The sequence below is a fragment of the Paramormyrops kingsleyae genome, chromosome 8, assembly GCF_048594095.1.
Source record: "Paramormyrops kingsleyae isolate MSU_618 chromosome 8, PKINGS_0.4, whole genome shotgun sequence".
NCBI lineage: Eukaryota > Metazoa > Chordata > Actinopteri > Osteoglossiformes > Mormyridae > Paramormyrops > Paramormyrops kingsleyae.
The window spans coordinates 14174579-14187637 of NC_132804.1; the positions used below are offsets into that span (position 1 = coordinate 14174579).

The following is a 13059-nucleotide window of genomic DNA, read 5'->3' on the forward strand; positions in this document are numbered from 1 at the left end:
GACTCCAACCATGTAGGAGTGAGGCTACAAGCTACATGTTGGCTATTGTCCCACTTTAATTCAAACGAAATATAAATTTGACCTTCAAGTCATGTGACGGGACTTCATTGCATACTGTGGTATTCCAGGACAAGCTTTATACTGTATGCCGTGGATAAAGCCTACATACAACTTTGTATTAATATATATAAAATATGTTTTATGGTTTTCAATTTCAGTGGCATCAGGCTACTCAGAGCTTATAGAGTCCATGATTTCCTGAGGAAGTTAAATCAAGACCTTGACCTACAGTATAGACCTTCTCAACAACATGCTCTAACAGCAAAGGAAAAGAAAGGGGCATTACAGCTATAAGACTATGATGCATTGACTCTATAAAAGCCTTAATATTATACGGCTCCTGCCATGTTTATAGACAGGGTACAGACTTGGAATGTTGTGGATATGGGAACAACATAGAAACGGTCACTGGAGAAACACCTCATGTCTAAATTGCAGTAGATATAACTAAATAAAAATATGGACACAATGGAACATATATTCTATAGTATGATGACATACTCTATTGATAACCATTTACAAGATATTGAAATATCAAATTTAGTATTTTATTCTTTTTCCTGCATTATTATTACTAATTTAAGTATCAGATGACAAAAAGCCTATGGAACCGATGAAGCAACTGAGCTTAATCCTTTGTAAGGGTACAAATAAGTTTTTTTTTTTGTTCTTGGAAATATCAGGTAAACATTTGAAACACAAATGTTTGCTGTGTGGGCTGAACTATTGCTGGTGAATAATCATAATTAGCACATTTAAATACATAAGACAGAGTCCTGCACAGTAAATAAATATTTATATTCTCCAGCAATGGAAGGAAATATTTACAGTGCTGTGGCTCTGCAATCCCCCCCCTCACCAATACCTCATCACCTTCTTCCCCTTTCCATCCAAGTAGAGCGCTCTGCAAGAACGCCAGACTAGCTGATGGCCCTCATCCCACTATTAGAAACAGCAAAGGAATGAGCCACAGACCCTTTGAGAAATGACCAAATATAGGCATTTCGTGGGTTTGGAGGGTGAGGCTGATTTGACCAGAACATAAACTGTGCCTGCTGTTCGTTGCTTAGCTGGAGAACATTTAGTTGCAAGACAACAGACTGTACCGATGTACTGCAGTTGTTTAGCAGAGGAAGCCGGCAGGCTCTCCCCTGCTGTCATGCGTGCAAAATATGCTGAAACATACACAAGTGAACAATAGTAGCTTCAATAAATAAATAAATGTGTTTGTAAGGGAGAATGTGTGTAACATCCAATAATATAATAATTTCAAAAACATAATAACTTACTATGCTATGCCCAAAAAGTTACTAAATTATTGGCTGTTTATTACAATATTGCCTGGTGTAGCAGCCAATGATGAAATAACTTCCATTAATGTATTTAAAAAAATGATTATGCTATTGACAGTTATTATGTTATTAGCTGCTAGAACGTGGAACAAAAACAAAACATGAAAAGTTGCCTTGTGAAGAAAGCAAAAATCCAGAATGACACAGTATTTCCAAAACAACAAAACAACAGTTAAACAAAAATTAAGAAGACCATGGTTGTTTATAACATCTCTCAGAGTAGAGAAAAAATGAATAGAATGAAGGAGAGTAGAGAAGGCCATTTACTGTTGTTATAAGGGGTGGACGTCTTTAGATTTTTATCGTCAAAGCATCATTGCTATATAGTGAGGGTTTAGCCCATTAGCACACAATTTACTGAGGCATCGTTTGGCAGTTTCATGCCCCAGAAAAACTCCTGTTTTGTGCTGACGGCCCCTTGTTGATTTTGTTTATGTTTCACAGCTGGGGTCAGTGTAAGAGGATCGAAATCACATGGACACGTTTGACTCTGTATTTCACTTCTACCCGGAGTCAAACCATGAGGTAAGTATTACCTTAAAAAAGAATAAGAACGTTTCTGAAAGCCAAAAATATGCCATTCAGCCATTTTCCCAGGTCACGAGGTTGAGAGTTAGATCCAAACCCTCCATGTTGGTTTGTCTATCATCAGTGGTCTTAGAAAACCCAAAAAACAGTAGACATTCTAACTCCCCATGTCCATAAGCATACATGTAATATATTATATCAAACACACAATAACAGTCTAGTACTTGAAACCAGCCATTTTGTAACAAACACATCCATTGTGTCATCGTATATGCATGTTGGTCATAATATAAAAATATGTGACTTCTAACAATATATATGAAAAGTTTTTAAAACACAGTATTAGAAATATTTGTCTCATGAGAATACATTGATTCCACTGGTAAATATAAACATTGACTGTCACTGGAATGAATCCAGATATCACTATTCCTTACATGGAAAAATGAAAGGTGAACATGCAGTTCTCAAGTGAATGCATTATATTGGATTAGCATTCTTTCCTGGATCAAAAGCATCCTTTCTATACCTGTATTGACAATCAATGAAAAAACTTTTATTTAGTACAACGCAGCAGATCTTGGGATACTGTTTCCAAACAACACTGCACTGCTTTGTGTACTCTAAGTGCTTTATTAAGACATGTACAAAATGCTATCCATTACATTATTACCTGGTTCCTGAATAAGAACTTTAGTCAGTGAAGGTCTTACTGGATTTCCCTATTTGTTTCAGAGAAGAGTATCTGAATTATTTTAGATCTTGTTTAATTTAATCTACTGTTCCATAGTAACACATGTAACATTATGTATTTTATCAATAAAGTAAACCTTTGTGCAACTCTCTTTTCATATCTCTTTTAACTGCATTTCTGTGTTTTTTTCTGGTCATCAGATATTTCTGCCACATGCAGTGCATTGTCCTGATAAATGAAATGGCAAAAGAGCACTTTGTGCAATTTGTCTTACTGCCATCTATCCGAAAGCTGTGAGATGAACAGGATACCATTCCTCTGAACAAACATCTGCATACAGTATGTCGTATGTGGCTTGTTAATGTCCATATTTTAGCGCATTTTTTAAATCTCCTTTTGGAGCTGCTTTACAAATTATGGACTTGCACTTGCCAATAAAGTAACTTCGTACAAGAGATACATAAAAAATCTAAATTTTTTGTTAAAAACTGTCAGTGAACCAGTTTGGATTCACTATTACTTTGAAAGCCATAAAGAATTCATAGTGATACATGTGAAAGATTTAATTTTCTTGAAATCAATGCTTGTCTGTAAACGAAAAATCACAAACACTGTTTTACTAACTTGAGAATACTTTACAATACACCACCACTCTATATAATATATACATGTGCCAAAAGCCCAAAACGTCTGCATTCGCACTTAATTTGTATAAGAAATACAGCTTCACCTAATTTAATGGCTTTTTAAAAACCATTGAAAACTGAATATAATATACATAGCGTCTAATGTATCGTTAATGGGTGACTAAAAATTTCAATTTCAATGGAAAAGGCTGAGAACAAATCCACTGAGGGATCTTAAAAATTAAGTTTTTTCATTGAAGGTACTTTCAGACCTATGCACTGTCATTGTAAGCCTCTTTTGAAAATAAGCTATTTAGAGACATTTCTTTGGCAACAAAGAAAGAGAAAAAAGGTAAAATACCATCCCATATTATTTTGTTTATAATTGCAGCTTGGCTAAATTGAAGAAAATTCTTGCATCTTGAAGGAATCTGTGCATTCACATTAGTTGCGAGTGGTGGTGTTCAAGAGTGCCGCTGTACTATTAGTAGCAAACATGAATTGCCACACAGAAGACACAGACATATATTGTGGAGCATAAGCAATAGCACATTAGCATTCATACTGCAGGCTATGCTATGTTCAAAAACAAAACACTTCTCCACTTATTTCCTGGAAAATCTGTAGCTCCATCCTGAGTCGTTGCCAAAAAGCTGAAAGTGGGGGGGCTGATGTGTGAAAAAATGCTTGAGATGTTGCTTTATGATTCTGATAATAACATATTGGCACTAGTTTCTACTTATTTCTCCCAGTGAGCCCTTTTTAATAATTCAGCGTAAATTTCAATAGACATCAAACCCTACATTAATTTTCCGATTACAGTCCCGTACAGAATTCCCATGCTAGAGAAAATTCAGATGATTCTTCTTATTTGCTTGTAACGCTGCTATCGAATCATCCTTCAAAACTGCTGTCGAAGTTTGAAAGGCAGGTTGACAAACTCACGGATGCCAATGTCATTCCTATCGCTCGTATTTTGCTTATAACCCCACACATAAAGCACCATTCACATTTACCCACATAACTAATGACCTGCTTTGAAATCTAGTGCAATTAACAGGCAAGGTGCTGACGCATGACCAGCATATGAGCAAGACCTCTGCATCATGAAACCACTCTCCACACGCTCCCGCCCGTCACCCACATCCTGTATGGAACCACAGACAGGAACTGTACATCCAGAGCCAAGCCTCATCTTCTGTTCCTCCTGCTGCCTGCTCCACAGTGGCAAGACTGTATGCATCCATTCATCATAAATTCAGTTTTGGTCTCCTCAGGTTCTGTGAGATGTCTGTCTCCTTCTCCTTCCCATCCTCCTTCCTCCTCTTCCTCCAAGTCTTTTTTTCACTCCCCCAACCTTACTGCAGCAGCTTTGGGACGTCAACCTGAAGGGAGAGAGGACTGAGTTGAAGGCCTTCTGGGCGAACCCATCCCAAGAGTAGAGCAGAAACGGAACAATGCACCTGTGTTCAGCTGCAAGCTTGGCTTGCCACACTAAACCATTCCCCAACCTACCTTTTTGAGCTGTTTAACGTTGCTGTTTCTAATGGAGGCCAGCAGCTGATCCCTTGAATTCTTGCCCCCAGCCCTGTCAGAGCCCTTATCTCCCATTTTACGCTGTGACACAGGGGTCAGGGAGTCCCGTAGGCAGTTCATGTCCAGGACAGGACCTGGGGGTGGTGGGGGTGGCGGTGGAGGTGGTACAGCTGTAGCTCCTCCCACTTTCTTTGGGGTCACCTTGGGAGAGGGCTGGGGTGAGGGCAGTGGGGAGACTTTGGGTGAAGCCTTGGGGGAGTTCTTGAGGCCCCCCGATGCTTTGGGTACTTCAAGTGTTCCCTTCTTTTCTCCATTAGCTTGGGCCTGCTTCTGCTCTTGCAACCTCCGTTGTCGCTGTCGGTCCATGTTGCGACTTAGGATGTTGGTCATAGTCATGCGTGGGCCAGCCAGCTCGAAGTGGTACCCGAGCTTAAGCAGTGTGGTGTTCTCCTTCAGTATCTTAGCCATCTCCATCTCAGTCTTGCCACCACAGATGTGGCGTTGGTTATGGAAGCGTAGTTCAGTGAGGGTGGAGTTGTGCTGTAAGGCATGAATCAGGGCAACGATCCCCTTGCTGGTGAGATGGTTGGAATCTAAGTTGATGCTGATGACTGTCTTATTGGCACGCAGCATCCCTGCAATGGCATAAGCCACATGGTCATCTGCCCGGGTGTTAGCCAGAGCAAATATCTTAATATGTGTATTGTCTCGCAGGGCTTCTGCAAAATTAATGAGGGTTTTGGTTTTGATGGCTTCTGAGTTGTTGACATTGAGCTCTGTCATTTGGGGGTCATTGCTGCTGACCTTCTCCAGCAGCTCATCAAACATACTGGCATCCTCATCTTCTTCTTCGTCGTTCTCCTTTGTTTTGGTGCTTTGGTTCCTCCCAGCTACAGGCTCCTCATTCTTTTTGGGCTTCACACCTTCACTGGGAGCTTTTTGTTTCTCTGTTTCCTTTACCCTTTCTTTCACATTCTCCTTCTCATTTTCTTTCCCTTTAACACTCCTCTGCTCTCGCCCCTTTACAGAGTCCTTCTCTTTCACAGAGTCCCTCTCTTTCACAGAGTCCCCCTCCTTTACAGAGTCCTTCTCTTTCACAGAGTCCCTCTCTTTCACAGAGTCCCCCTCCTTTACAGAGTCCTTCTCTTTCACAGAGTCCCTCTCTTTCACTGAGTCCCTCTCCTTTACAGAGTCCCTCTCTTTCACTGAGTCCTTCTCTTTCACAGAGTCCCTCTCTTTCACTGAGTCCCTCTCCTTTACAGAGTCCCTCTCTTTCACTGAGTCCTTCTCTTTCACAGAGTCCCTCTCTTTCACAGAGTCCCTCTCTTTCACTGAGTCCCCCTCCTTTACAGAGTCCCTCTCCTTTACAGAGTCCTTCTCTTTCACAGAGTCCCTCTCTTTCACAGAGTCCCCCTCCTTTGCATTTTCTGTCTCTGCCGTCACTTCACCCTTTTCCTCCTGCTGGGATCCTGTTCGGGGAAGTTGCATGGCAGACTCTGTCTTCTCCTCCCCTCTGCTTTTGCTGTCATCTGTTTTGCTTTCTTTCACCTGGCTTTGCTTTTCTTCCAGCCTAGATATTAAATCTTTTGTTTTGCTATCCTCTTTCTTCCAGATCTCCTCTTTTTTCTCCCTTTCTTTAACATCTACCTTCTCACTTCGCTCTTTAAGCTTTGAGATCAGCTCTTTCGTCTTGCCATCTTTCCGGCTTTCATCTTTCCTCTCTTTTTCTTTGGCATCTTCTTTCTTCTCCTGTAGTTTGGAGATCAGCTCTTTCGTCTTGCTGCTGCCTTCTTCCTTCTTTTTGCTGTCCTCCCTTTTTTCCCTCAGCTTGCTCTCTTCATTAATCTCCCTCCCTTCTTTCCTCTCCATATCACGGCTCTCCTCTCTGTGGAAGCGGTGGGAAGGCCCGGCTCGGTTCCCGGTATTGTGTTTCTCTTCCCTCACATGGTCGTGCTCACCGGACTCGCTGTTTTGCCTGGTGACCTCCTCACCCTGGCTGTCTGACCTGGACAAACTCCTCTCCTGACTGAGTCCCATCTTCCTTAAGTATTGTTGCTTCAGACTCTCTCTCTTGGGCTCCCCCTGAAAAATTAAACATATACTGTTGAAGAACTTTTATAGGATTTTTTTTTTACTTGGAATGTCTTCTGCAAAAGATCTTCACTAAAGGGTAACCTTGACACACAGAGCTTTGCCACTTGTTCATCTGAGAGACTAAATTAATACAGTATTTAAATAATGATCTTTATACAGTTACCTAGCGTCAAATCACGCACAAACTGTAAGACAAGACAAATGTACAGTTAAAGTTTTTTTTTTTTTTGCATGTTTTGAGGCTTAAATTTTATGTTTTAAAACAGTCAAAGCAGTGATATCACCATTAGTACAGGGACTCTGCTGCCCTACTATATTTATTAAGTTAAAAATACATCTTATGTCTATTTAATGTCCACTTAGAGGCTGCAGATAGTTCAGCAGTTCAAAAAGCATTACTGCACATGAAGTTCCTGCTTCAAACCTCAGTTTCATACTTTTTTGATTTCATTAGTAAATATTTCCCTCTGAGCTTTATTCTGGGCACAATACCACATAAATAATTCTTCAACATTTTACTAGGATTCTGAAACATCAAAAATGAATCTAAATGTAACTCAAACAGCTAAACATTGCAAATTGAGCTATATACAAATGATACGAATACAAAAAAAACTGTTTACACTGAAGTCGTTTTAAATATTCAAAACAAAAAGTTTCCCGTGGGATATCCTTTCACTCTGGATTTTTAAAAGTTTATTACCGTATCAAAAGAAAATTGAACTTGGTCAGTCATTACATACAGTCATACAAGACAGTTCAACCTAGACGAACACTGTCGACCCAGTTCAAATGTTTATTATTATACCAGTCAAAACCACTATTAAAAAAGTAACAATAAAAAAGCAACAGTCTAACATAAAAGGACATAGACATAGTGGGTACCATGGGACATGATTCCTGGGCTCTCATTCCTCCAGAACGTGCCTTTTCCCACCAATTTCTAGGAGTTTTCTGACCCATAATACTGCATTGAAAATGATGTGCATCAGTTTTCATATAAATCAGCACAAACTAGGATAGGGACCTGTGAAAGGTGATGGGTTTGAATCCCATACCCAGCAGGGTAATCACATCACCATTGGGCCCTTGAGCAAAGGCCCTTAACCTCAGTTGCTCCATGGGTGTCGGATGCTAGGTGACCTTGCTCTCTGAACCCAAGCCTTGGCTTTAAAGATAAGCATCTGCTTACATAAATAAAGGTAAACTGTAAATTAAACTGAGCTGAAAAATTTGGTGTTCCGTCTGTGATTTGTACTATCACTGTGGTCAGCAGGACATTATAATTTATTAGGTGCTGATATTGTAGGTGTCACATGTATAAAAAAAAAAAGATTACATAATAGGAACATATGCATCGGGTTCTTTAGTATTTACACTGCTGACAGGGAGCCATTTTAAGCAGTTTTTACAAGCAAAATTAATCTGCCAGGACGCCCAAGAGGCTGATTTGCGAGCCACTATCTGTGCTGCAGTGCAGAGCTGTGGCTCTGGCAGATGTGACCTTAAAAGGCAGTGAGCACTGAAGCCATCAACCAAGGAATTCCACCAGGCTGGGGTTTAGAACCACCACAGATGTAGGTCCCCATTGTTTCAGGGGGCTTCTCAACACAACTAAACTGCTACCACCTTCTTCTTCGCCAGTCCAGGGGACCTCCAAGTCTGAGAACGGAACCCGATGCTGCATACGAATGGCTGCACTCAGTGGGAAAAGCTACAAATCAGACTCAAGGGACGAGTACAGCGTTTTGGATGCATCATACTTCCTTGTTGAAAAAAGCCAAAAGTCTACCTGCTGTACTGGAGGACAGTACATAACAGTAGCAGGTTATAATATGATGTTTGGAGAGTAAAAACAGAAAAAAAGAAAAAGTACCACAAAAATCCACCATCCACACAAAAAGAAGAAAAATGCATATGACCATTGCAAGCATAATGTGATTAAAAACAATGAAGATACCTTGTTGTCCATGACTACAGAAGAACATCATTATAATCCCTTGAACATTTCCAAACAACAGCGCAATATACGCAATCGATATCACAAAACTGAGTTTTTAAACACTCAGTGGTTAATAAATTGTACCTGATTGTTCTTATTAAAAAACAAGTTAATTGGTTCCTGGGATAATCACTGCCTATTCCTCTGTATCAGTCTAATTTAGTCATTAATAAACAAATCATATTATCTCCATTACGGATACACCAAGTCTTATGAAAATAATGGATAGTCGCTGGTTTTATTTACAAAATAAACTAGTACACAAAATGAAATATTTTACATGTAGATTTTAAAAGAACAAAATATTTTGTCATATACTGTTAAGGTATTATATATTGAAGTAACATTTATATCCCCGCCTTTAAATGAAGTGTTATATTACACAGCCAGAACTAGTTTAAAACAGACAAATAACAAAACAAACAACTAGACTAATTTAATAAGCTTTAAATATTTCAGTATGGTTTTGCATAGTGCAAGTCCATCAATATGCTTTATAAATGATAAAATATTCTAGAATTCATTCATGAACAGACTACTTGTCTATACTGCAATCATCTGTACTACACCGAGTTGTCCTTTATTAGATACACCTAGCTAGGACCTGTTTGTTCCTCCAGTACTGCTTCAAGAGTGATCCTGTTGTCTCTCTACACCACTGTTGTACTGAGCTGTTATTTTTGCATTTGTGACCCTCCTGTTAGCTGACTTCAATCATTAACTCAATAATCAATTGCCAAAGCATTCGTAGTCAATCGCAAAACCGTAAACCCTTCTACCCCCTGTCTGCAAAATGTCGCTCTCCCTGTAAAAAAGGCTGGTGAAGTTTCATTAGTGTATGAAAATCCCAGCTGGGTGTCTGTTTCTGAGATGCTGCACCCATCACATTTAGCACCAACAATTAAAGCATATTCAATATCACTTAGATCAAACATCTTGAAATCCTTGACCCTGCCTATGTGCTGTATGTATTCACTTGCAGTCACGTGATTTGCTTTTTGGCGTACCAGGTGTCGTTGGATGTATATTTCATTAGTTTATTTGTGTAAATTTAAATGTTAATATTGAAACTATTAAAATAATGGTAACATTTCACTTGAGGGGGCGAGTAACTTGGTAACTCACTTACAAATAAAACAAATATAGTAATTGTGAAAAACACATGAACCGTTCTGATTGATTAATGATGAACAAATATGGGACCAGTATTCAATTCAAGATTCAAGATTCAAAGAACTTTATTAATCCCAAAGGGAAATTGCTTTGTCTTGGTTATACAGTTGCTCTGATTAATTTACTGGGAAGAAAGGAAAAAAAAGGAAATAGTTTAGGAAAAAGTATTAGAATGGAAAAATATAGATATAAAAATTTAAAGAAAAATACCAATAAGTAGAAGTAAAATATAATAAAATTAAATTAAATATCGCACACATGTTTAGTAATGCACTAGAAATGCCGTGTAGATAAGGAGAAATATTGCACAAATGTAATAGTCAGATATTGCACATGGAACATTAGTTGAGAACAGTAGTGCTGTAAAATATTATTATTGAGCAGGAACTACACATAGTTCAAGTCCCGTACTGAAAACATTACAGAGAAGAGTTATATATTTTAATGACCATTGGGAGAAAAGATCTCCTGTGGTGCTCTGTAGAACACAACAACTAGTAAGTATACAACTAGCACTTAATTTCTGGTTATTTAATATATTAAGTATTAATTAAGTGTGGTACTACAATATTTGTACTTTAAAGGTTAAATTAGTCCTCTTGGGGGGCATTTCTGTACTTGAATACAAGTTGTTGCATCCAGAATACAATATCCACAACTCTGTAATTATGCACAAATGCTGGATTATTGTATGTCAGTTCACTGTAATAAAGGATTCAGGATTAATTCACTTGGACATAATTTGGCCAGAGGTATATTTCCTTCTTTCAATCATTTTTAAAAATAAGCTTTTCCTCACAGCAGTGTGCAGGCTGCCCTCAGGCCCTAAATGTGTTATTCCTCGTCTTCAGCAGATATTTTGATGACAATTTACTGACATTTGATGGCAACTGACATGGTGACATTTTAGACACTATTAGGTCTGATTTATGTACCTTCCTCTTAAATTTAAAGTGATAAGACTAAGGTCCATTTTTTAATGTTACTAATTGAGTGAACATCTAATATGTCTTCAGAAAAATTCCCCTCTGTGGCCTTCTGGGATCAAACACTGCATCCTCAAGGGACTATTACTAACCAGCAGGGCCCTGTGATCTTATCCTATTAAAAGTCGAGTCATGTACAAGTCCTGTAGGTCAAGATGTTGAATATTGATGAGGAAATTCTATCTGACTGGCAGTTTTCCGGGAAACCCCACCCTGGGCCAGCTTCCAGTGGTTATTATTGTTTCATTGGAAATGACACACAGTGTGATTGTGACATAATAATAAACATCAGTGTTGTTGCTATAATATGAAAGCTTGAAAAAACTATTAGCAAGGATTTACACATCAGCAAACTGGAATCTCTAGTCAACTGTCTCACAGCTAAACCCATACCTAAACTCTGAAAACATCATGAAGCTTCTACTTTTTATGATGTTAATACCTCAAAGTGAAAAACAATGTCTTCAACCCCTGAAAGAACAATTAACTGAAATATGACTCATGTAAGGAATAATATTTACTGTGTAAGTTTTGCTGTTGTTGAGGTAATTAACTAATACTGTTTCCAAATCTAACAGAGGTGGTTTTCATACCTCGATTGACAGCTGTCTCTGATTGAGCTTGCTGGTTTCACGCCCAGAATGCTCCACATTGTTACTAACTGAAGGTTGTTTCTCCAGTGGGGTCCTCTTCCTGATTCCGCTTTGCACATATGGGTCAGGATCAGGGTCAGGCAATGTAAGAACCTCTTTCTGCAGTTCTTCCATCTCTTCTGGCGACAAGTTAGACAACAGGTTGTCAATATCAGGGTCTTCGCTCACCTGACGCCCAGTTCTGGTCAGTGCCCTTACTTTCCTCCTGGACATGGCTGCTACCTTAAAAAAAGCCTGAAAGCCAGGTGATAAAGAGATGGGGACTGCTGAGATAGGACCCCTTAAAGTTTTGTTGTAGGTTCTAACCCTACGTCAGCTGTAGCTCCATCAACAAGAGTGCCGGGTCGTTAGCCAAGGAAGTACTGCAGGTGATTCTTTATTAAGTCCTGGCGACTTGGTCTGCGAGGAGAGCCAGCGCAGTCGCAGCGACGCAGTGCAAAAGCCAGTAACATCTGCATTAGCCTGCCGTCAGAGCTGTCGGAGATGCTGACATTCCTTGAAATCCTCCGCAACTGCATGCCCAAATTTAGTACGAGCTTTTTAGCCTTTTAAAGGCAATAGGATGGGCTGAGAACTAGGAGAAATTTTCAAGCGTAATACAAACAAGGGGGCAGTCTTCTATTTTCCCAATAAATTACCAGAGGTTAAAGTATGCCGTGCATAAAGTAAACATGAACATCGAAAATTATGAATGAAGTTTACCGCCTAACAATGTCAAAGCTGAAAATGTATCGCCGAAGTAGTTTAGGGGGTCAGTATTAATTATTAAACTGCTTTGTAATAACATGCTTGAATCGATTAACATATGCGTAACTTACGCGCATTCCGATATCTTCTTAGGAACGTTGCTGCAGGTCTTCTCGGAAATAATGTTAAAAGGTATACGAAATGTAGTGTTTATAATGCCCCCAGCGGTTTTTATAAACTTTAAAGCGTCTATATCAGCCATTTGTGGTAGTTAGGTTAAGGCCGGGATAAGTACATTTTAAAAAGTAATTTAATTTTCCAGTATTACAACATAAGCCATTCACGCAAAGCAGACCCGTACGGCTAATAATCGAGTAGCATGAGTCCCGTGGCAAAACTTAGAGACGGTTATTATGCATTCTTATTTTTGATTAATGTTGAAAGATGGTAAACTATTTTTAATTACCTGAAATTCCTTCCGAAAACAATTTGTGTCGCGTACAATAACATTGGGGACATCTGGTGGTTAAAACTTGAAATCATTAAAGAAAGTTGGAAATATCCCTCTGTAGACCGATCTGTAGACCTATGTGTTAACTTAAAAACAGTTCTGGTCCGGTGTTGTGCTTGATATGAATTAATTGAGTGAGAAATGCAAAGAAATCGGG

The 13059-nt window shown here is 39.0% G+C and overlaps 1 protein-coding gene across 1 annotated transcript; it reads right to left on the minus strand.

Annotated features, from left to right (window-relative positions):
- Positions 1-586: 586 nt before the first annotated feature.
- lmod1b (leiomodin 1b (smooth muscle)) lies at positions 587-12260 on the minus strand. Its single transcript, XM_023804110.2, has 3 exons — positions 11645-12260; positions 4776-6878; positions 587-4645 (listed from the first exon to the last, which is right to left on the minus strand). Exons 1-3 carry the CDS (start codon positions 11915-11917, stop codon positions 4619-4621), a joined length of 2403 nt encoding a protein of 800 aa, XP_023659878.2. The 5' UTR covers positions 11918-12260; the 3' UTR covers positions 587-4618.
- Positions 12261-13059: the final 799 nt, after the last annotated feature.